The sequence below is a fragment of the Balaenoptera physalus genome (assembly GCF_965194825.1).
Source record: "Balaenoptera physalus genome assembly, chromosome: 16".
NCBI lineage: Eukaryota > Metazoa > Chordata > Mammalia > Artiodactyla > Balaenopteridae > Balaenoptera > Balaenoptera physalus.
The window spans coordinates 48244635-48269202 of NC_138898.1; the positions used below are offsets into that span (position 1 = coordinate 48244635).

Here is a 24568-nt window from a genome sequence, read left to right on the forward strand (position 1 = left end):
GCTCAGCCCCTAGAATGTTTGCCTTGGCTGATGTGGACACTGAAATGTATCAAAGGACGTGATTACAGCAGATTTAAACATTAACCCGGGGGAAGCGTGGTTCGGGTTTTTCTTTCCTCCTTCCTTCCTCCCTTTTATCTATTTATCTGTTTGTCTCTGTTTATTTTTGCTATAGGAAAAAGTCTGCTGAAATGCTAAAACCTTAAGTTAGTACTTGCTAAATAATTTACCATATAAGAGTTCTAATAGAGTAAAGCACTGCGCCGTCATTTTAAGGACACAAACAGCATGATTTGTAGACACTAAATGAGCCTGCTATGTGAGGAAGAAGTCTTAGAAAAAATGTTTTGTGAACACCTAAAAGTTCTCTTTTAAGATTACAAGTTGTTCAATGAGGTTATTTTTATGAAAAAGGACTTAATGTGTTAGAATCGAGCACATTGCTATCCCTTGCTCTAATTTAATCAAGTTAAATCAGGATTATTTTAAAGGATTTTCAAATAGCTACACTGAAATTTCAGAAAACAAACCAGAGGTTTTTGGGGGCTTTTTTTTTGGGTTTTTTTTTTTTTTGGTATTTTGCTGCTTGTATTTTGCGACTAACTCTAGGTTATATAACTACAAGTCACATAACTACAGCACTTCAGTACATTGGATGAATGCACTTGGCCTAGAACTGCATAAAAGCAGTTTGTGGTTTTCTTACTAATCCCCTTTGCACACACTCGCACAGATGGCTTCAGAGACGCGGCCTGGCCGTGGATGGCACGAACGCCGTCCAGGAGAAGAGCCCTGGTCTGCCACGGGCTGGAATGAGGCAACGCCTCAGAACAGAGCTGGCGGGCAGGGGCCAGCCGGCCACCCACCAGTGAGAGGCCCTTCCAGACCCAGGGACACCAGGTGTCTGGGAGGGGAGATGGTCCACACGCAGCACTGCGCACACGTGCCTTGCCACCCACTTCTACCCGGAGCCCCACCGACCACCTGACCTTGGCACGTGACCCGTCCCAGCGGGATCCACACTCCCATTGTTTCACACGGGAGTCGCCCAAAGAATGCAAGTTTCCATCTCTCACTACTTCAGGAGTTTGTAATAGAACAGTGTGCTTTGACTTTTGAGAATTGAAGAAGATGGGAAGTGATAGGTGCTTGCAGGTTTCATTTATTTATCTACCTCAACACTCCTGTAGCTTGTCCGAGGAGCTCACCTGTACATGGAAGATGGAAGAGTGTCTAGTCCCAACGCCACAATTCAGGTCTTGGACAAGTCACCCTGCAGTTGAGGGTCTCCATCCTCTCACGTGTAAAATGAGTACAATAGCCCCTGGACTAGCTCATCTCCTGGAACGCTTTTCACTGAAAAAGTTCCGTGGTCTGTGTTCTTTTATTTTTTTATTTTTTATTATTTATTTATTATTTTATTTTTGCCTGTGTTGGGTCTTTGTTTCTGTGCGAGGGCTTTCTCCAGTTGCGGCAAGCGGGGGCCACTCCTCATCGCGGTGCGCGGGCCTCTCACTATCGTGGCCTCTCTTGTTGCGGAGCACAGGCTCCGGACACACAGGCTCAGTAGTTGTGGCTCACGGGCCTAGTTGCTCCGTGGCGTGTGGGATCTTCCCAGACCAGGGCTCGAACCCGTGTCCCCTGCATTGGCAGGCAGATTCTCAACCACTGCGCCACCAGGGAAGCCCTGTGTTCTTTTAGATAATCTCACAGTAGTCATATGTACGGACAAACTGATGACTTTGGAATTTTGGTCTGGAAACTTACAGTTGTGTTTTCTTTTCTCCCCTTCTAGGATATCTTAAATACCATTGTAAGGCACTGCCCACCCCGCTTCTTCTCCCTGGGTTTGCCCGGCTTCTCCATGCTGGTGGGGGACTTCATCACGGCCGCTGCCAGGGTCCTCAGTGCAGACACGCTGGCGGTGAGTGGGACAGTGCTCAGCACCCCGGCTCCCAGGAGGCTTCACAGCGGCTAACAAGGTTCAGATTTCTCCACTCCTAACAGGTGTTGACTCATTAGTGCAACGTGAAACCGGGCTCTCGGGTAGATGCCCTGGCAGCTGATGTGTGAAATCGTAGGATAAGATGACACACTGGTAGTGGAAAGGCGTTTCATCAAAAGGCCAGAGTGTGAGAAATCATGTCCTCACTAATATTGCAGCACATTTACACAGTCAGAGGCAGGACTGGTCTCCTAGAATCTTATTAGCATTTTTCGGTAAATGGTGGCGCAGACGCTAATGTCTGTGGTCAAGAGAGAATTTTAAGTGTACATCATCAATAAGGTTTTTTTTCTATTATTAAGTCTTAGTTATTATAAGTCGAATAGAAAATATTTTCTTGAAATGTTAGAACACTAAAATTTTTAACCAGAAAATTAATATATATCTTTGGATTCATATGCCATAAAACTCTGGCAGAATTCTTGTACTAAGAAATTAGAAGCAAGTGGACTAAGTGAGCGCTAAGGGCTACGAGAAGAATTGATTTGTAATCTCCACCTTTACCTCCACTATTAGGGCGATGTATTAACGCCTTTGAGAGGACACTGTCACCCATTTCAATTTAAAGGCCTCTCACAGTTGTGCTCTGTACAGCTATTACCTGTTCAGAGCCAGTTTTCCCTTCTTTAAATGGTGTAAATAAAACTAGCTTTACTGTTTGCCAGGGACTTGTGTTGAAATCAGTGTGAGTATCTAGCTACCTAAATTTTGTTTGACACGTTGTTACTTTTTTTTTTAATTTTAATTATTTTATTTATTTATTATTTTTGGCTGAGTTGGGTCTTGGTTGCTGCACGCGGGCTTTCTCTAGTTGCGGTGAGCAGGGGCTACTCTTCGTTGCAGTGCGCAGGCTTCTCATTGCAGTGGCTTCTCTTATTGTGAAGCACGGGCTCTAGGCGCGCAGGCCTCAGTAGTTGCGGCACGTGGGCTCAGTAGTTGTGGCTCACGGGCTCTAGAGCACAGGCTCAGTAGTTGTGGCGCACAAGCTTAGTTGCTACGCGGCATGTGGGATCTTCCCGGACCAGGGATCAAACCCGTGTCCCCTGCATTGGCAGGCGGATTCTCAACTACTGCGCCACCAGGGAAGCCCCGTTGTTACTTCTTTATTCTACTTATTTCTTCACTGCAGGGAAAATTCAAACTCCAACCCTGGGTTTTGAATTAAATTGTTTTTAATACTTTGTATAGCTGGTATTTCATGCTGGCACTTTCATGCGCTTTTTCTTCTGGGGTAAATTAAAAAGCAAAGGGGAGGGAAGAGAGACAGGAGCAAAAGGGATGGATGAGTGAAAAGAAGGAAGAAGGAAAGTGTTGAATTTGTTCAACTGTTTTTTTTTTTTTTGTAAAGACTATGACCACAACTTTTCATACTTATTTCTGAAAAACTTTGTAGGATAATCATTCTCAAGGAACCTTCTAATTTACTTTTAACCATTCAAATCAACATTGAAAAAACTTTGGGAAAAAAATGGAAAAACTTTGGAAAAAACAGGATATAGGAAGGAAAATACTTTATTGAAATTTTCCTTACTTGCTCTGAGAGTTTCCTGTGAAAATGCTGGCGCCCTTTCTAGTGATAATATCATGCACGGTGGTCATTCTCTGTGAAAATTTATCTTTCGGCTAGATGAGCTATTAAAGTGGCCTTCCAAAACATTTGTTTAAAGAGAAAGAGAGAGAGAGAAAATATGAGAATGTGAGTGTAAGATTTATTTTACATAAAGGAACAATAACTCTGAATTACTTTGAATCACTCTCTCAGTTTAAACTTGAGGTTTAAAATTGTAAGAGAACTAGTGAGAGGTGTTCGGATAGGGACACACCTGCTCAGTCAAAATTTTCCATTAACACAAGTTAATAACAAGCCTGGAGGACTCCTGCTACGTAGATCTGCCTGCTGAGGCCACGAGGGAAAGAAAAACGCGTGCACAAGTACCCAGGAGGTGGGGGAAGATCGTGCTCAGCAAACATTGTTATCACAGCTCCAAACTAGAGCCGATCCGAAAGTCCACCAGCGGCAGAGTGGATGCATCCTGATGTGCACACGGCGTGGGATATTACATGTAATCCTCTTCCCGTTCTCCATCCTGCAGCCCTGCCCAGCCAGGCCCGGGGTCCTTCCCAGCATTGCGGGTACTAGTCATCCATCCTGGGGCAACAGACTCACGGGCCTCACTCTTCTGTGTGTAAATTGGGGCTCACCACAGGCCCAGTACCCAGGCAAAAAAATTATCTAGATTTACTCCGTTCTTTGAATAAAGCTGCGTTAACAGCTCTTTATTTTATGTAGGAGCTATTGTTTTGTATCCAGTGGTTACAGAGTCACACACGACTTAGGGGAAAAAATCAGCCTCAGCGAGGTTCAAACCAAGACTGTCTGGTGGGTCAAGACAACCGTTAGTGAAGGCCGAAAAAACAAGTCTGTGGGAGAAACACTGACTGCGGACCTACTATATGCCAGGACCTGGCCTGCGTAAGTGTGACAGGGCCCCCATCCTCCAGGAATCGGACAGGTAAACTAAGCGTTAATATTTGCACATACGTTTCTAGCAGCCACAATTGAAGCACCTCCAGAACCCAGAGGGGTGCCAGTGTGGGACCAGTTAATTCTGCATGATGAGAGCTGGAAGGGAAGGCATCTGTTAGAAAAGTCTTCATGCAAGAAGCGAAGCTGACGCCAAGACCTGCAGGGTGGTCCCTGTCCGTCCGTGAATGAGGACCGTGGCCACCACCTTGTCCCCAGGTGGTGTTTACTGGGCATCCTCGGGGGAGAGAAGTGACGAAGACTGTCTGCCCCCTGTCTTCATGGGGAATGCAAACATCAAATGAATACATAACGTGTCATCAGGAAGTGATGAATACCAAGGGAAAACCCAAAGCAGGGATGCTGGAGGACAACAGAGGTGGAATGACACGATGTCTTGAATTCGCTTTAAAACTGAAAGTGGAAAACTTTTAAACAAATTTTAAATATTGAAATGAAAAAAATGAAGAGATAAATGAGGCAAGAGTGATAACATCTTGAATCTAGGCATTGGGTGCATGGATATAATATTCTGTCTACTTTTAAGTTTAGAGATTTTCTTAACAGGAAAATAGAGGAAGGTAAAGGCAGCAGGTAAGAGGGCAGTGATGGAGGCTGGCTGGTGTCACACGGAATCACAGGACCCTGTGGCGAGGGGGAGCTTGTCAGCGGAGATGCCTTCTGGACCCCGAGTGGAGATGGCAAACAAGTAGTCGGATCTACAGATCTGGACTCAGGAAGGAAGCCAGGGCTACCGAGAGGTGTTGAGGGGTCGACGACATGTAGGAGGCATTTAAACCCTCGGGTCTGGACATCCCGGACGAGTTGAGTGTAGATCTCGGAGGGAAGAGGGCCGAGAACTACACTCAGCACCCTAGAGTCTACATCCTGAAGAAGCGAAGGGTTCCAGCAAGGAGACTGTCAGGTCCCCTCGGGAACCAAGAAAGGTGTCCAAGCGATGGAAGGGCTCCCAGGTGCATGGGAGCTGTCAGCTGCATCCCCTGCCATGGGGGGTCGGGTGAGACCAGGCCTGGATGGGAACTGGTGGGTCTTGTGTTGTGGAGGTCACGTAACGAGAAGCTGTGTTCTCACTGACTGACTTTGAAAAACCTGAACATTTTGGTGTTAGTAGTTTCAAATCTTTGTATTTAAAAAACGAAGTGAAACAGTAAACAGTAAACTTCACCCCTGATGCCGTTGCCCCAGCAGGGCTGCCTCAAAATCATGAAAAAGTAAAACATGTTGTTGCTTATCTAACGTTTATAACCAGAAGGAAAATGTGTGTCTCACTTCCCTTTGCCATGTGCAGGCCCCTCGTTTGGAAGCCCTCACCATTCTCGGGTCTCTAGTCTGCTTTCCCAACACCTACCGCGAGATCCCTCTGTGGCAGCCGGTGCCCGAAGTTACTGAAGTCACCAGGGGAACGGAAGATGTCAAGGTACGTGATGCAATGACTGAATCTCAGGTTAGCATCTTCTATAAATTTAGTTAGTTAGTTATTTATATTTTATTTTTGACTGTGTTGGGTCTTCGCTGCTGTGCACGGGTTTCCTCTAGTTGAGGCGAGCGGGGGCTACTCTTTGTTGTGGTGCGCCGGCTTCTCATTTCAGTGGCTTCTCTTGTTGCAGAGCCCGGGCTCTAGGCGCGCAGGCTTCAGTAGCTGTGGCTCACGGGCTTAGCTGCTCCACGGCATGTGGGATCTTCCCGGGCCAGGGATCGAACCTATGTCCCCTGCATTGGCAGGCAGATTCTTAACCACTGCGCCACCAGGGAAGCCCTGGTTAGCATCTTCTAACTCGAGCTGTGTGGTTCTCTCTTCCATTATTATGCATTGAGCTGCTTATCCCTGAAACTTTTGCTATATCGTTTAGATGTATCAGTTTTTTTAGAAGGCTGGTTTTGGGGGGATTAAATGAACTAGATGGAGAGCGATGGTTAGGTTCCTTGGGTGTTTTTTATTAGATCTGTTTATCATGCCTACAGATCATGATTATGTAATGAATCATTCTTTGTAATAATTTTATTAGTTTAACTCTGCTGCATTAGTGCATCAAATGAATTTATAAGAAATGATTGAAATAAGCTAAACATTCTATCCCATTGTTGGCCTGATTAAATACTACTACTATTTGAGGTTCTAAATTAATCCTTGGAGAATAAAATTAAACAGTCTCTCCTCAGCTGACTTTGGGGCAAAGAAAAATGCTTTTCAAATCAATCAATCAATTTATCTATCTATAGTACACAAGTACAACATGTAATTCAGTGTACGATGTATAATCCAGTTAAAGTAAAAGAAAACCGAGATTTTTCCTATGATGAAGAGTCATTTGCTCTGCTTGGTTTTTATTGTATACACAGAAACGCTCTTCCCTAGGCAGGCTCAAAGCCCTGGGAGCCCCCGGCTGAGACCACCTTGCTGCTCCCCTGAGCCCCTTGTGTCCTTCCCCCAGTCCTTCAGTGGCCCCTCACTGCCTAGAATGAGGACAGAACATGTGGGAAATCAACTACTAAACAAGGTTTTTATTTTACTTCATTTTGTGTTTTTAGCACTACCTCATAAGTATTTTACTGAAGAACGCCACAGAGGAACCAAATGAGTGTGCAAGGTAAATACTAAATAAAAGGTAAACTAGTTTAGAATTTTAAGATACACATTCATGTGTAATCAGTTAATGTTAAAAATACTTATTCTTTCACATTACTCTTACGCTAAAAAGTACAGTAAGAATTACGTGGGGAAAATGCTTTATTAATTTTAAAAGGTGCCATTATTAAGTGAAAAGCACAAAGTGTAGATAATTGTGTGTAGCATATGCTACCTGTTGTGTAAGAAAAAGCAAGATGGTGAATACATAGGTGTATTCCCTGATATTTTTAACAAGGAAGAAAATGGAAGGATAAACCAAAACTTATAAAAATGATGTACTTATAGGATAGTGATTCTCAATCGGCAGTGATTTTGTACCCCAGGAAACATTCAGCAATGTCTGGAAACATTTTGGTTGCTTCCACCAGGCATCTGAGGTTGCTGGCAGTCTGTGGCCAAGATAGGAGGTTTTCTGGGGCATGTACAGAGTGAAAAGTTCCTACCTGTTCTCCCCAGGTAAAGCCCGGAGCTGGGAGCACTGGTGGAGGGCACACCAGTTTCTGATCCTCCACCTCCAAGCTTGTAAGGTCACCAGAAACCCAGCTCCGCCCCTTGCTCATGTCCTGCTCCCTCCGGGCCGGTTCCAAGAGAACAGCTGGCACTTGCACTGTCTTGTTAGCTCTCCGATAATTTTCAAGGGTTTTTTCTTTTGTATTTTGTCTAACTTCTTCACTTATCTTCAGTGGATGGTTTAGTCACAATTTTCTAGTCTGCCATTACCAGAAGCTGTAAATTCATGATCAATTTGATAATATTAAGTAACCTTGCATTTGCGGATAAACCCAACTTGGTTTATACAGCACTGGATCTGATTTGACTAACATTTTGTTCAGGAAAGTTGCATTTATATTCATGGCCTTTAATTTTCTCTTCCCATCCTGTCCTTCTCAGGTTTGATTACAAGGTTATATAGTCTCACAAAATGAGCGAGGTGCTGTTTCATTCTGTTTAGTCAGCAAGAGTTTTTGTAAAATTGGAGTTGATAGTCTTGTGTATTTCTTTAATAGACCTTGATAGTAAAACTATCAAGGTATTTTCTTTATAAGAAGGTTCACCACGGACTCATTTTCTTCAATGATTTTAAGAAAAAGGTTTTTTTTGACAGTTTAGATAAACTAAAATTTTCTAAAAACTTGTCCATTCCAAGTTTTGAAATATTGTGGCATCCACGGTGTTTCCATTATCCCTTTGCTATCTTTTATCTCTTTCACTTCTATAGCTATAAGCACTTTTTAATCTCTGACACTTTTTGTGTGTTCTCTGATTTTTCTCACTAGTCTTACCAAATATCTGTCAATTTTATTGGTCTTTTCAAAGAAGAGACTTTTGTCTTTGTTCAACCTCTCTATTCTATATTTGTTTTTAATTTCCTACTCTCTGCTCTTTTTTTAATGTTCATTCTACTTTCTTTACATTCTATAATTCTTTTTCTCACTTTTGAAGTTGTATACTTAGTATATTAATTCTCAGCCTTTCTTTTATACAAATATAAACAGTTAAGTCTATATGTTTATTTCTAGGTGCTACTTTGAGTTCTTTAAGTTTTGATATGTAATATTTTTACATTACAAAGTTTTTCCAATTTCCATTATGATTCCTTCATTGAGTCATGATTTATTGAGCAATATATTTCTTAATTTCCAAAAATATGGTTATTTCTATTTATCTTTATGCTGCTGATGTCTTAGTTAATTGCATTGTGGACCAAAAATGTTGTTGGTCTTTGGAATTGTTGAGATTTGCTTTATGGTCCAATATGTAGTCAGTTTTTGCAAATGTCCCATATATGCTTGAAAGAATGTATATACTGTTCTTCAGTTGTAGGGCGTAATGTTCTAGATGTGTACATTAGATTAATATTTTTAATCATGTGTTTCAAATATTACATATTCTTTCTGTTTTTTTCATCATCTAGATCATTTACTGAGAAAGATATGTTAAAAATCTCCCAATTTTATGGTGCATTTATATATTTCTCTTTGTATTTCTGTCAATTTTTGTTTTATATATTTTGAAGCTATGTTATTAGCTGCACAGAAGTGTAAAATTATCCTATCTCTATAGTTAATCAAATCTTTTATATTTATGTAGTGACCTCTTTATCTTTAAGGGTGATTTTTTTTATTTTAAAGACCAGTTGTCTGATATTGATTCAGCTATATTTTTAAATAATATTTTCTTTTAAATTTAACCTTTCTATATTCTTCTCTTTTAAATGTCTTTGAAAAAACTGTACATACTTGATTTTATGTGTTTATCCTGTCTGATCTTTAGCTTTTAACTGAAGCTTTAGTTCATTTACATTTACTGTAGTTACTGATATATTTGGATGTAATTCTTTCATCTTATTTTATACTTTGCTATTTGTCTTTTTCAATATTTCTTTCATTTTCTCCTGTTTTTTTACCTTCATTTTTTTTTCACTCACCTTTTCTTCCTTCCTTCCTTTCTTCCTTTTTTTTTGGAGTGATTGTGTTTTTTTCACATTCCATTTATTACCTCTATTTTTTTAGAAGTCATAGACTTTCAGTTCTTTTATAGGCTGCCTTAGAAATTTTAATATGCATGCTTGTCTTACTAGTTCTTAGTCTGTCTTTATCCTCCTCCTGAACGATGCCAGTTCCTTAGAACGTAATCTTCTGATTTTGCTCCTCTGTCACTGTAGCTGTTCCTCTCCTGTCTGCCTTCTCTACCTACCTCTGGGGGTTAGAGTGACTTGGGGTTTAGGGCTGGTTGTCTTCCCTCTCCATGACATTCCTAGGTGCTCTTATTCATTTCACCAGACTTTAACACCGTCTGCTTGCTGATGATACTGAATTTATTTTCCTGGCCCCTTCTGTCAACCCCTTAAATATTCAGGCTTATATATTAAACTGCCTACTTGATATCTCAACTTGCGTGTCTTAACACATGTAAACTTAACACAACCATAACTGAAGCCTTGAGTCTGCTGTCTGCCCCAGAGCCTAACTGTCCTCAGACATCATCTCACTACTTGTCACCATCATCTGCCCAGACTGTCAATTCAGAAACTTGGGGAAATCCTTGATTTCTCTTTTACCTGCACCTGCTACATTCAGACCTTCAACAAGTCTTGGCAGTATCTTTCTTCCCTCTTTTCCTTTAGTGTAGAAGGCCAAATTCCTGTGGAGTTAAAAGTGGAATAGAAATATGTATAATATGGTCAGTCTTTCTTAGTTGTGTGTGAAAGGAGTTAGGCAATGAAATTAAGGTCATATGAGTGTAGATAAGCAAGCAGACTGAAATATGATCAAGATTTCAAATAAATGGAGGAGAATTGAGAGAGAATATAGTTATAATTGTGAGTGATAGTAATTCAGAAAAATTAAGAAAATACAAGAAGTTTTTGTTATATAAATTGGAGTGGTATGAGATGGCATGGTAGCAAACAGTATTAAGAGAGTGTATTGGAATAGACTGAGAGTAAGGTAATACTGCCATTAGCTTAAAAAAGTGTCTTGATAGATAAAACTCATTCACAATCACAAAGGACATCCTGGGGATATAGAGAACATGAGGAGTCACTGGGAGTGTAAGAATAGGAAGATGCTAAATGGGGATGTTAAACGATGAATTTCAAAGAGAGAAAATAGCAGCAAGAGCTGTTATAAGCAAGCGAGTGTGGCTTAAAACTCAAGGCAGGTGAGAGTAGCTTAGGTTATAAAACCATTTCACAGGTCACAGTATTCTGCATAGTGCAAGGCTAATAGTTACAGAGAAATGCAGGTGTTCCTAGAAACGAGAGCTCTTTGCTCTTAACAAATTACACTTAACAAATAGGTTAATGGGTCGTAAAAAAAAAAAAAGAATACACACACATATATATACACACATGCACTCAAAGGAAGAGCAGCTCTTAAAATGGTAACAGTATGATTTGGGGCATAATTCCAAGTGGTATAGTTTTCATGAGTCAAACAATCAGTCTGAGTTCAGCTGAGGGAAGATAAAGAGGCTTTGGGAAAGAATATAGAGTTCATGGGAATAACTATGGACTAAGATGCAAAGGGCAATTTCTAGGAATTGGGCAAGAGAAGAGAGACATGTAGACAATTCTAGACAGTCAGGAAGGTGTGGAGCTCCGTCTAATGCTGGGGCCAGAGAAACAAGAAAGGCCTGGCACACACCTTGTAACCGAGGTAAAAGCACAGCCGTTACCGAGGGAGTTTTGGTAGAAGGTGACATGGTTGCCAAAGGGGTTTTTATTAACTGGTTCTGAAGCTGAAGCACTTAGTCCATTCTGATCGAAAGAGGTGAGAATCCAGTGAAGTATGGTGGTTTTAAAACCTCAAAATAGCTTGATTTTAATTGCTGAATTATACTGATGGCAAAGGGACATTCAGTGTGTGTCCGGTTTGACTGGCGCTGGATGTGACCTCCTGCTACAGAGAACAGCATATTACATATTACAGCAAGCATCTGGTTCCAAGTAGTGGTTTGAAGCCCCTTTTTGTTCAGAAAGTGAGCAGGTTGGGGGGCAAGCATTTAAATTTCATATACATGCATTCAGGAAACATTCAGAAGAATGTGACTTTTTGATCATTGCAAAAGATAGGAAGTAGAGTGTATCAGTTCCAAAGAGAATTACCATCCAATATTGATTTATAATTGAGAAAGGTAATTTTTAAAGGAGTATGCAACTTAAAGAATATTTTGTCTTAACACATTATTTAAAAGAAGTAACAGTGAAACTTATTTTGAAAGTTGTACTCAGGTATTCTTTACGATAAAATATAGGGTTTGTCCTCTGTTTTTGGTAAGTGTTGTGTATTTTATTGTAAGGAAAACAATTACAAACTCAATTTCAAACAATCTTGTTAGATTCATGTTTTTGATTCTTCCTCAAAAATATCCTGAAGCAATAAATTGTAATAAAAAATTAGTTTCAGCAAAAATAAGTGATACATGTGCTGTGACAATTAACAGAAAATATACCATTTATTTCATTAAATATTTAATCACTAACCATTATGAATATTTCTATTTGTCCTGAAAACTGGTCTATTGAGGGTACCTTATCTTTTTTCTCAAGAAGACATTTTGTTAATGTATCTGTAACTTTTATACTTTGTAAACAAGGCTTAAAATATTTTGTCATTTGAAAATACCAAGAAAATGCATCTCTTCGTGAGAGTTTTCCTACTTGTCTCCTTCTTTTTCAAAAGGTGCATTGCCATTTGCTCCCTTGGGGTCTGGATCTGTGAAGAGCTTGCACAGGGCACGAACCATCCTCAGCTGAGAGAGGCTGTCAATGTGATAGGCGTCACTTTGAAGGTATTGCCAGTTCGTCATGTGTATTTGACATTAAGCTTGTTTCCCAGGTATTCAACCCGTTTTAGTTTGACTTAGCCCCATTTCTGTTTCTCCCTACATTACAGAGAAGTTTTGATTCAGAAATCTTTTCTCTCAGAGCCACGTTGAACGTTCTGTGAGGGGTCCTGGCAAAGCCACCGATGGCTGCTTACCCCTGGCGGCTGCAGCCTGGCTGTCCGTAGCCTGAGCTTCGTGGACCAGCCCAGTGGCCCAGTGGGTTCCTCTGGTCGCTGGGCAGCCCCTGGGGCAAGCAGGACGCCTGTCACCTGTGGGTTGGAGTGACAAGAAAGTGGGGTTTCATGCCCTGGCCTCCTCGGCAGGACCAAGAGAGACCGGACAGCTCCTGGGCAACAGCCTGAGTGCTTCACGTTAGTGGGGCCTTGGGCACTTTGAGGATGTCTTTCTTCCTTTGCTTTGTTAGTAAGAGGAGCTGCCATGTGCTCACCTCATGCTGGGCCAGATTCTTCTCAGTATTTCTGTAAATTTTCAAAAAGTTCTTTAATTTTTCTATAATTATGAGGAGAAACATTAAGGCAGCAGAAGAGAATGTACCTGCCGTGTCGAGCCCTTGCCCTGTCAGGGGCGTCCCAGTGCAGTGCGCGGACTGAACCATGGAATCCCGCCACCCCTGTGGACGCTGCTGCTTCCCCCATTCTAGAAATAAAAGAGAAGGCGACTAAGGGGAAGGCCAAGGAACTTGCTCCAGCTTGAATTGCTGAGAAATCAGAGGGCCAGGATCAGCCAGATTGGCCTCCCCTTAAACGTCGTAAATAACAGAGGCGAACTCCTGGACAGAAGTCCTGGTCCCTGGGGCAGCTCCCCCACCTTTCAGTGCCTGTGTCGCTGTGCTGGTTGGAAGGGGGAGCACATCAGTATAAGAGAACCGAGGGCCAGAGAGGAAAGAGCAGCCTCGAGGAACTGAGGGCCAGAGAGGAAAGAGCAGCCTTGAGGAACCGAGGGCCAGAGAGGAAAGAGCAGCCTCGAGGACCACGGGAGACAGTGAGCAGCCACTTTGGGCAGAGGGCCTTAGGGGGCTTGGGGCTCTACCAGGGGGAGGAGGGCGCAGGGGAGAGGAGGAGGAAGGGGAAGAGAAGGAGGGGGAAGAGGGGGAGGGGGAGAAGGAGGGAGAGGGGAGGAGGGGGAGAAGGGGAGGAGGAGGAGGGAAGAGGAGGGGGAGGAGGGAGGGGGAAGAGGAGGGAGGGGGAGGAGGAGGCCCGGCCCTACCTGCCCTGTCGGCAGCAGGGGGCACGAGTTCTGCCTGTGGACTTTGCGTGGCTCCATCTCCAGGCTCTGCTCTGCTGGAACCGTGCCCTCCAGGAGCACTTGGCAAGGTTGACGTAGGTGTCCCCTCGGGCATGGGAAGGGCATGGGCAGCAAAGCTAGGGAAGCACCCGCCAGGGGGTGTCGATAAAAACCAGCCTCTGGCCAGGACAGCGATGGGAACAAAGTGCTGTGCAGCCACTGGGGAAGTCCACTCGGCTACTCGTTTGTTGCGGGTGGGACCTCGTGTGGGCAGCGGGGTGGGGCTCTGCTAAGCCAGAGCCAGACTTACAGACTCCGGCGTCCTCATGGGCGAGTGGCAGCATCGGCTCGGGCTCGGGCCCTGCGTTCCTGCCCTCAGCCCCACTGTCCTCCTTCCCTTGCCCATCTTAGGAGCCATGGTCGACTCTCCCTTCCTCACCACCATGGTCCTGGTCACCGGGTCCTGAACAGCCTTCGATCACTCCCGCCTGCTGCCCGGGGCCACCCCTCCCACAACTGGCTCCCTCGGCCCCCACCCCCACCCCGACCCCCATGGCCCGAGCCTGGACCTGCAGATCTGCCCTCCGTGCTGCTGCCAGAGAGGGACGTCCGTGAGTGGGCCCCTGCCTGCTGCACCAAGCTGCCAGTTCCTTCAGAGCAGGGACTGTGTCACCCTGTACGTCTTGTCCTCTGTGCTGCTAATTCAGTGCCGGCACATTGTTGGTACCCCGTGGGCATGTGCTGGTGAGCAAGTGGGTGATACGTTTCATCTCCACGTCCCGCAGCCCTCCACGTGTCAGGCATACCACCGCCCTCACAGCCCTTCATAGCGACTCTTCTTGACTCTTCTTGCCTTGGTGCCTGCACCCTGGGCCCTGGGCCCGCTGCCTGGAAGGAAACTGGCCCCTGCCCGACCCTGCGTTCTTCCCGGCTCAGCGCAGCTCTCTCCCTCCCTTCCCTCCCGCCCCAGCCCCAGTGGCTTCTCTCTGCCATCTGCCCCCACCTCTCACGCCTCACCCCTCTCTGCCCTCTTGTCTGTCATGTCCCTCATTTCACCATTGTCACCTTGTCTGTCTCCGGCCATGATGCAAGAGCCATGCCAACCTTATGTTTCTACCACGTGACCCGACCAGCGGGACGCAGCAGAAATGCCCCCGGTGCCCACTTTTACTCTTCCTCTCCCTCCACGTTCTGACGTCCCCTCAGACCTCCTTGGGGCTGTGCTTGGCATTAGGAATACGACAGAGAATAAGATGCAAGAAGATAAACACACAAAAGAACAAGCAAACAAACACAGAGGATCAGCTCTGATAGCCCTTAATGCCGTCCAGAAATTACAGCAGGGGAGGAGGATGGAACGGAAGAGCTGGAGGGGGTGGGCTCCACGCCTTTGGACAGGCTTGGTGGCCTCATGGGGGAGATGACATCTTGAGCCGTAATCTGAAAAATGTGGCAGCACCTGCCAAGTGCAGACCTGGGGAATGAGTGTCCCGAGCAGAGCAAGGAGCAGGTGCAAAGGCCCTGGGGCAGAAATAAGTCAGAGTGTTTGAGGAGTGGACAGAGGCCATGAGGATCAGGGGGCAGGAGATCTGGGTGGCCGGAGGAGGCTGTGCAGAGCCCCTTGGGGCAGATGCTCTCACTCCAGGTTTCCTTGTGCCTGTCAAGAGGGGAGCAGTCAGTAACTGTTCTGTAGAAGTAAAACTGACCACCTTTCCCTTCTCATACTGTGATTTGTCACTGAGGTGCTAAATGTTGACTTCTCTCTGTTGTTTTTGTGGCCCTCTGGTCAGTTGGCATCTACTTCCTGCAACCTGGAGCTCCTGGGGTGGAAATAGCTGAGACGCAAGTCCAGAGGTCTCCCTAGACAGGGACACAGATTTGGTGACAAAACGTTCTGCCCTAGATGATGGAGTGTGGATGGCAGTGTGGCCCAAGGTCTGGCCAGGGAGGGAGCACCGGGAGTCCTCATCCCTCCCACACACCCCCAGCCCACAGTCCCTGCGAGAACTGCCCCATTGCTGTGCCATCTCCCAAGAAACGGGCACCTAGAGGACCCTGAGCCCACGCCAGACGCAGAAAACAGACTCAATAATTGAATATCCCATAACTTTGAATTATGTTCTCCTAGCTCCACATTTTTTATATTTCTTAGAATGTTATATGTGCAGGTTAAGTTTAGTTTCATCAGATAGAAAGGCTTTCGATCAATCCTTGTTTCTCCAAGTGTAAAATGAAGATAACGTCTGCCTTATGGAGCTGTTAATGAAGAGTTATCAAGGCGAAAATGAGTACAATTCTTGTAAAAGTTTCAGTACACAGGGGATACTCAATAATGTACTACATTTCAGTTTCCTCCAGTTGGCAAAACTATCATTTGTGTGATCTGAATGAGGCATTTGAATTTATGGTTTTAATTTCCAAATGATTAAATGACAACTACTTGTTTCTATAGAATGTTATGTAAATTAGTACAGCTAGTCTAGACAGAAGGCAGTTACAGGACGGTGACCACGTACAAACTGTCTGGTGATAAGATGCGTTTTTCATATATTTAATGCAGAACCAGGGACACGGATCCCCAAATGGAGCTGGAAAGAAATCGTTGTTGTGTTCTTCTTTAGGAATACTGCACACGTGAAGTGAGGTTATTTCGTTTGGGGTTTTGTTTCCTTTTCTAGTTTCCTAACAAAATCGTGGCCCAGGTAGCTTGTGATGTGCTTCAGTTGCTGGCTTCCTACTGGGAAAAGCTTCAGATGTTTGAAACCTCTCTGCCTCGGAAAATTGCAGAAGTAAGTCTTTTTCCCATAATGCTCAAACATCAGCGTTTCCCTTTTATTACATTGGATATTTAATTAATTCTAGATACTCAAATAATGGTTGGAGAACCAACCATTAAACTGCCGTGTGAGTCACCCATTTTCGGAGTAAATTGCGCTGGTTCTTCTCAGCTGCGATTTCAGGCACCACGTAAGAAGCCATCAGTGTTCCAGGGCAGCCTTACACTCGGGGAGTTTGAAAGGCAAACACGACCACAACAAAGAGACCTTTTGTCGATTGGGCTTCATTCATCCAGAGTAATTTGGATGGTGCCAACAAGGAGTCGGCAGCTGGTTGTGATGCCCTGTGTGTGTGGGCGGGGGTGGGGTATGGGGGCCTCTCCCAGACCGAAGGCCCGGACCGAGCTTTGTGCCATAGCGTGATCACCCGGCTGTAATGAGATTACGACTGTAATACCCTCCGTGGGGTCACTGGTGGAGGGCGGGGGCAAGAGGAACAGGAATAACCTTCTCCACGAAAACACCCCGGACGTCAGTGGCATGTGAGGGTGCTGGCTTGCACAGGGGCAGGTACCCTCGCCCTGTAGGTGTGGTTGGTAAGGCTTGGCTGTTTCTGCCAGGTTTTGTAGCTGCCCTTCTTTAAACATGCCCTGTTCTGTACACACCCAGTGCAGAGGAAGGGATATGATTTATTTTCTCTTGGCCCTAGACAAATTTCATCCGTGAGGTCGCTTTGTTCTCTCAGAGATACAGCAGAAATCACAAGCGATTTTCAACCTCAAGGGACCTAGAGTGAAACAGAACTTTGGACGATAGGCATATAAGCTGCTGCAAAATGTAAAGTTGGGTTTTAGGGCAACCGTATAATTTATCACCTAAACGGGAATACCTTTGAGAATGAAAGTGGTGCCGTTAGCCTGCAGCCGCAGGTGTGGGGAGACCTGGGGTAATTTACAAGAAAAGTAAATGGGAGCATCTTCATAATTACTTTTGCAAGTATTTGTCGCTTTCCTTGTGAGAAGTGTGGAAACGGATAATGGAGATTGTGTGACTACAGAGAGAAATACTCCTTCCTCTGGGCCCCCGATTTCACTGCCAGCAGAGTGGAAACAGGTGTGGCCATCGCCTTCTGGTTTTCAGGTCACACAAATCTCTGAGGTGACTCTTCGCTTGGTGTCACCTTCCTCTGGGAGTTGGCACCAGGCTGGCTTTAGTGGCAAGGCCATCCTGGGCCCCCTTTCACACGGCTTCCAGAACCGTTACTGGGGTCTGTTTGATTGGGAATTTGTCTTCTCTGCAGATCCTCGTGGCCACAATTGCTTTTCTTTTACCAAGTGCAGAATATTCCTCAGTGGAAACAGATAAGAAGGTAAGTGGCACAACAGCTAAGTCCTCCCTAGAGTTTGTTTTTGTTTTTTTTAGAGAATAGCACTTTTTTTTTTTTTTTAGAATTTTATTTATTTTTTTATACAGCAGGTTCTCACTAGTTATCCATTTTATACATATTAGTGTATATATGTCAATCCCAATCTCTAGAGTTTGTTTTTTAAAAATGTAATAAGACAGATGGCAAATACTATCACGTGCAGGGCTATCCTTTATAACATCCCCTGTCAGGACTGGCCCTAACAGCCTCTCTGCAAAACTCCTCTTTCATTCCTGTGTCCCTGGGTAATGGCTGCGATGCCGGGGAGGTTCTGCTGTTTGCTGTCGCTTGCGGCGGCGTCCGCGAGGCTGCGGCCTGAGGCTCTGGGTCTGCTTCGTCTTCCAGTTCCTCGTGTCCCTGCTGCTCTGCCTCCTGGACTGGTGCATGGCGCTGCCGGCGGGCGCGCTCCTCCACCCCGTGTCCCCGGCGGCCCTGGACGAGCAGCCCGCGGCCCGGGCCCCCTTGCTGGATTACATCTACAGGGTGAGTCTCCCCCGGGCCCCGGGGCACGGAGCGTGGACTGCAGCATCAGAGAGTCACCAAAACAGGTTTTAGGCATTCACGTACTTACCTGTGCCCTGTTGACAAGGATTTATGGGGGTTCAACATTTTAAAAGAAATGAATGACTTAAGGAGTGACAGCGGAACAGTTACGATTATAGAGAAGCAGTGATTACCCAGTTCACGACGCGCGCATTTTCCCCGACTGTTATCGTCAAACAACTGCAGTTTGGTCAGAATCCCCCAGTGTTCATGGGACGTGGTCTGTATCTGCTTCATTATGAAAAGAACTGTTTCTGTTGTAGGAATATCCACAGCCTTAGTTGGACAAAATCTGTTTATCAAAGGAAGAAAAAGTATAATGGTCCCAGTTATCTCCTAAGTGCTGTTGCAGTTTGACAGGTCGTCAGGGGGCAGGAGGTTGGGGGCATCCCTGGCACACAATCCCTTCCGTGCTTCACAGGTTCTGCACTGCTGTGTTTGCGGCTCAAGCACGTACACCCAGCAGAGCCGCTACACCCTGACCCTGGCTGACCTGTCGTCCGCGGATTACGACCCCTTCCTCCCACTGGCAAACGTGAAGAATTCTGAGCCGGTCCAATTTCATTCATCAGCAGAACTGGGCAACCTGCTTACTGTCGAAGAGGGTAAGATTCTTCAGAATGGTTATTCCAGTTGGCAGGAAAAGGAAAGATGGTAGCCATTTGTTAATACTCGCTGTGTTACTTTTTAAGAATCCGGTGGTTGAAACCCAGGTTTCTAGAGTGCTCTGTGACAGCAAGTCCTTCCTTCCTCGTTTCCTCTCTTTTTCTGTTCTCCTCCCCTTTCTATTCCCATCTTAGTTGAATTTTGTATGATCGAGGACCCACGGGACCCACAAACCCACAAACACAGTCCATTTTCTGTCCCCAAGGAGCTTTTCATCTCATGGTGGTGTGGGTGGGGGGGCGACAGGATTCAGGCAGAAAGACTCGTGTGTGGCCCGGTAGCACCATAGGGGCTTCCCACGGAGAAGGACCTAAGCCAGACTTGGAAGGAGGGGCTGACTTTGCGAGGAGCTGGTAGAGTGTCGGGACCAGGCGGGCATCACAAAGGGATGGTGTGAGGCCACTCTGCTCCCAGCGGAGGCCCCATCGTAGACATGTGGGTGTGTCAGGACCTCGGGGCTGTGCTTACCCCGCTAACCACCTTCTCCCCAAATGACAAGAGCCCATCTCTAGGCCTTGGAATATGAGTCAGCGTGTGGGTGTGTCATCTGTATGTGTGATATATGCCATCTATATGCATAGACTCACATACACACACACACTAAAACTAGTGAACTCTGAAGACTGATGAATTCTTTCGGTGACAAATGTGATACTGTACTATTGTTACTCAGGATGTTACCATTTGGGTGAAGGATATCTGGGCTCTCTCTGTATTGTTTCTTACAAGTGCGTGTGAATCTTCAATTGTCTCGGAAATTATAAGTTAAAAAAAAAATGTGGGTATAGAGTGTTAGATCATCCATGAAAATGTTATGGACTTTGCAAGTTAAAAACCTAGGCCTAAGAACAGAACCTTGCGGGTAAAACTTCCTTAAAGAAAAAGGAGCGAGGGCATGTCACCAGGAAAACAAAGTCAGGGAAATGGACAAAGAACCAAGAGGAGTCATTTCTAGGAGGTCAAGGGAAGAAAGCAGACAAGGAGCTGAAGGTCAGCAGGGTCACAGGCTTCCAGAAGCTCGGGGAGGGTGAGACCAGAACAGCAGCTGTTTTACTTCCCAACCAAGTGTTTGGTGGTGGGTTTTGCTGAATACTTTGCACAGAGTGGTTGGTCTGCAGCCAGACAGCATGAGCAGGTGACCTGGGGCGTGACTGTTCGGAGCCCCAAGACAGTCCCCCGTGGGGCCTCCTGGGAAGGGAGGAAGGACACAGCAGCATTAGCCAGCGAGGGTTCAGGTCCAGGGCTGTGCTTGCAAGATTGCAGAGTCCGGAGTGTGCTTCTGGCTGGGAGGGGGGGACAGGAGTGGGGCGCCAGTCGGGAGCGAGGCCTCATTTTAGCTCCTTTTATAGACGAGCAGACCAAGGCAAAGGGATTTTCCCAAGGGTGTACAGGTCAGAGGTAACAGAGGTGGAATGTGGATTTAAGGTTTATCCACAGGGTCCTGGAACAGCGAATTCTTCACTCGGGGTTTTGCGTAGTGGAGACGGAAGACTGATCAGGGCTGTGTTGCCGGCTGGCAGCACGAGGCGCCTCGTCACGTTGTGTCGCCCTTTTGCCCTCCGTTTGCTTCGTCATTTGTGGGTCTCCTTCTGGAGTCCCCCGTTCTTTCCAGTTGCAATCTTTTCTTGACATTTTTTTCCCACAGTTGTAAATTCAAAACATTTTTGTTTTCAGTAAAATGACCTTTGATCTATTTCTTTTTGCTGTTTCCTACCTTGTAGTCCAAAAATAGGTTCACTGCTGATTATGACTCTTCACAGAAAAATGGCAGAAGATTAATAGGGTAATGAAAAAGGATAAACCTAAAAATGCACGCTTAAATTTTTGTACCACTTTCTTTCAATGTCCAACACTCTTTGACTTGACCATTCATTCTCCAGAAAACCTCAGGACCTTATGCAAACTTGTCCTAACACAGCTCTGTGTTACTCAAAATGAGGTTTAAACTTCTATGGCAAAGGAGTTTTAAAATTCTCTAACATTTTTACTAAGTAACAAAACAAAGAAGCTTAAATACATACTAGCACCCACAGACTCTCTTGCCAAATAAGTACATCCTTGTTAAGAATGAAGAGGAAAAATAAAGATAGGTATTTTAGGTTAAACAAAACATGCTCATATTTGAGGGGTTTTTTTTCATTCAGTGTCATTAATTCATCATTTATAACCACACTGTTTCTACTCAGATAATGTTTCTGATAAGCAATGTTATATTTTTATCTATTATTTTCAGATGATTCTTTCATAGACCATTTCCCACATTTGATGTAATTACTACTTTCAAATAGAGTTACAAGCGGGAGAGACCCAACCACCTACAGCTGAGGCGGCTGCTGGCCCAGCTTGGGGAGGAACCATCAATGGCATGACACTTGCTCACTTTTCCCATCATTAATACCTAAGTGCTTAAAAAGAAGGGACGGGAGGAGCTTTAAAAAAATGAAAGTTAAGGGACAACCTAACACTAATGCTTTTATATTTCATCTCTAAATTTAGAAAAATAAAATAAATATTCGGAATATATTTTTGCATACTTTTTGGAAGTCACGAGCTTGTTTTTTCATAGATGGAGTCTAGACTTCCTCTTTATTTTTCAGGGCAGCCCCGGGCAGTTGACGCAGCTGAAGTCTGCCAGGGAAGAACAGTTCTTATTTCACAAATACTCCCTTTCCTTACTTTTCAGTACCAAAGATATTTGGGAGTTTTATTGGGTGTGTCATGGTTTATGACTTGATTAATGTGACTCCAGGTTAATTCCCCATTTTAGAATTCAAGCACCTTCATTAAAATACAAATTTGTATTTACCGCAAATTGAAAACACAACCTGTGTAAGTAAAAGTAGAGGAAAGTTGCTTTTCCACTTGTTTTCTGCCATGGCCTTTATCCCGTTGGACCTTTCTTGTTAGTTTCGTAGCCTGTGCTACCGTGTCATCACCATGCGGTGTCTTACATTATGGACGCCTGAGCCCCCAGCTGGCTGCACCTTTGTTGTTGGAGCATTAACATTTCTGATGGAGCGTGTATTCATATGGGATGATAAGCATGAATAAAAAGCATCTGTAACTTTTGAAAAAGTTAATATGGACACAAAAGCAAAGGCATTCATAACTGTGATTTCAAGGCAATGAGTTGAGGTGTTTAAATTTCTCAGCTGTATGGAAATCATGCGCACTTCAGAGGGTCGGGAAGAAGCATTTCATTTCAGAGACAGATGTAGATGACCTCCTCTGCTTCTAAAAAGTTAGGATTTTTAAATGAAGTTTTATTTTGCATTGTTGAATACACGTGATTTCCTGTTCCTCAAAAAGAAAAACTTAAGAAGAAATCCAAGAAAAGTGAGGACAGTCTGGTTCTCACTCATCACACAGAATTTCCTAGATTCTAGGACTTGATTGTTTCTAGGATCTTTACATCATAAAATTGATGTTGTATAAATAAGTCAATTAGATTTCTGCTGTCTGAGAGGGAGGATGGTTAGCATGAGAAAGCATATTTATAGTTATTGGTGTTTTAATTAATATTTGATTTTTCATGCTGTGAATTTAGAAATCAAGTATTTCCTAAACCTTTAAGCCCAAATTACAAATCTTAGTTTATTTAAATATCTAGTGATTGTTTTTATTAAAAGGTTTTATTTTGACCTGTTCTTAGATTAATGCACAGTTCCCTTGTAAATTTGGTGGATTAAGATTTCCCTAACTGCTCTCAGGCTTAAGTAATCATTTCAGTCCCAACTTGTGGATTTCATCTGCTTCTCCCTCATATCGCAAACATTTCACACAGCCCCCTTTCACATGCTATTGTCAAAGTCCTTCTATACATCTGAAGTCTTAAAAATTTTATAAATTAGTTGCTCCTGGGCATTTAATCATCAACTACAAATTCAGTGAAAGCCTTCTAAGTAATTCCATGAATTATTAATATATCAGATTCTGTTAAATATTTAAAATGACCTCACAGCAAAACATAAATAGCCACAATAATCCTAAAGCAAATTGCTTCAAATATATTTCAGCAGTCCCAGGCTTAATTCATCCCTTATGAATGTCTCCCATCACCCACTGAGGGGAGCGAGGCCACCTCCCCAGCCCCCAGCCCTCCGTGCTGCCGTCCTGTCCAACGGCAGATGTCCCCCTCCTGGAGCTCCTAGAACTGTCACCCCTTCAGGACTGAGATCTGTCTCTGGTTTATGTGTGTATCTACCCATTTTTAAATGTCCCTTTCCGAATGAGATCTTCAGGTAAGTTGGTTCTTTCAGCCATCTATCTAACTTGTGCTTTTAAATTCAAGTAGAATGAATGTCAAAAAAAGAACACGGGTGGAAAAAATCCCCAGACTAAAAAAAAAAAAAAAAAAAAATCCACTCTGCTAGGGATGGATTGCAATCTGGTGGTGGTCCGTTTTCACTTTCATTCTCCGCTGTCTCTCGCTGTCCCCGTCCTGCGGTCGTCCTGCTGTCGGCAGAGAGGAGGCGGAGGAGCATGGAGCTGATCCCGCTGACTGCGCGCATGGTGATGGCGCACCTGGTGAACCACCTGGGGCACTTCCCCCTGCGCGGGGGCCCCGCCGTGCTGCACAGCTTGGTCAGCGAGCACCACGACAACACACACGCCGACGCTGCCGAGCTCTCCCCCGACGTGTTCAGGAGCCCGAACCTGCAGCTGTTTGTGTTCAATGATAGCACCCTCATCTCCTACCTGCAGACACCCGCGGCGGGTCCTCCCGGCGGGTCACCAGCGGGCGCCCCCTCGGACGTGAGAGTGATCGTGCGGGACATCTCGGGGAAGTACTCCTGGGACGGGAAGGTGCTCTATGGACCTCTGGAAGGCTGCTTAGCCCCACAGGGCAGAAGTCCCTCGTTCCTGATCTCGGGCTGGCATCACCAAACGCCTGGACCTCAGGGGGATCATTCTCCGACTGAGCAGGGGGAGGATGTCCTCAACAAATTACTTGAAAACATTGGCCACACGAGTCCCGAATGCCTGTTACCGTCACAGCTCCATCTCAACGAGCCTTCCCCACCCCCATGTGGAATGAACCGTGCCCAAGAGAAGGAAATCACCGAGATCCTCCTGCGCCAGAGCGCACAGGAAGACGAGTATGTCCAGAGGTGCGACTTGGACGTGGCCATGAAGGTTGCCAGCCAGGAGCCGCCATCACCAGTGGAGCCCCGGGGAGCCTTTTACTTCTGCAGGTTGCTGCTCGATGACTTGGGAATGAATTCTTGGGACAGAAGGTAACGATCCACTCTAGACCTTCAACTGTCTCATTATTTTTGTGTGACAGTTCTTATCCGTTTCGGGTTTGGGAAGCAGAACAGAAGTGGAGATTTTTCTCTATTTCAGCATTTATTGCTTATTTTCTGCTGCTAAATTAAAGCTAGAAGTGAAATTAATTGGG

General features: G+C 44.8%; 1 protein-coding gene across 3 annotated transcripts in view; it reads left to right on the top strand.

Moving 5' to 3' along the window:
* The window catches only part of RALGAPA2 (Ral GTPase activating protein catalytic subunit alpha 2), a 281664-nt gene that overhangs the window by 147225 nt on the left and 109871 nt on the right, over positions 1-24568 (top strand). For all 3 annotated transcript variants that reach the window (XM_082431631.1, XM_082431626.1, XM_082431627.1), the window contains 9 exons: positions 1796-1924; positions 5839-5967; positions 7080-7138; positions 12366-12474; positions 16434-16544; positions 17833-17901; positions 18304-18441; positions 18923-19106; positions 23633-24404. In XM_082431631.1, coding sequence (XP_082287757.1) covers positions 1796-1924; positions 5839-5967; positions 7080-7138; positions 12366-12474; positions 16434-16544; positions 17833-17901; positions 18304-18441; positions 18923-19106; positions 23633-24404 — 1700 coding nt within the window. The remainder of the gene's footprint in view (positions 1-1795; positions 1925-5838; positions 5968-7079; positions 7139-12365; positions 12475-16433; positions 16545-17832; positions 17902-18303; positions 18442-18922; positions 19107-23632; positions 24405-24568) is intronic.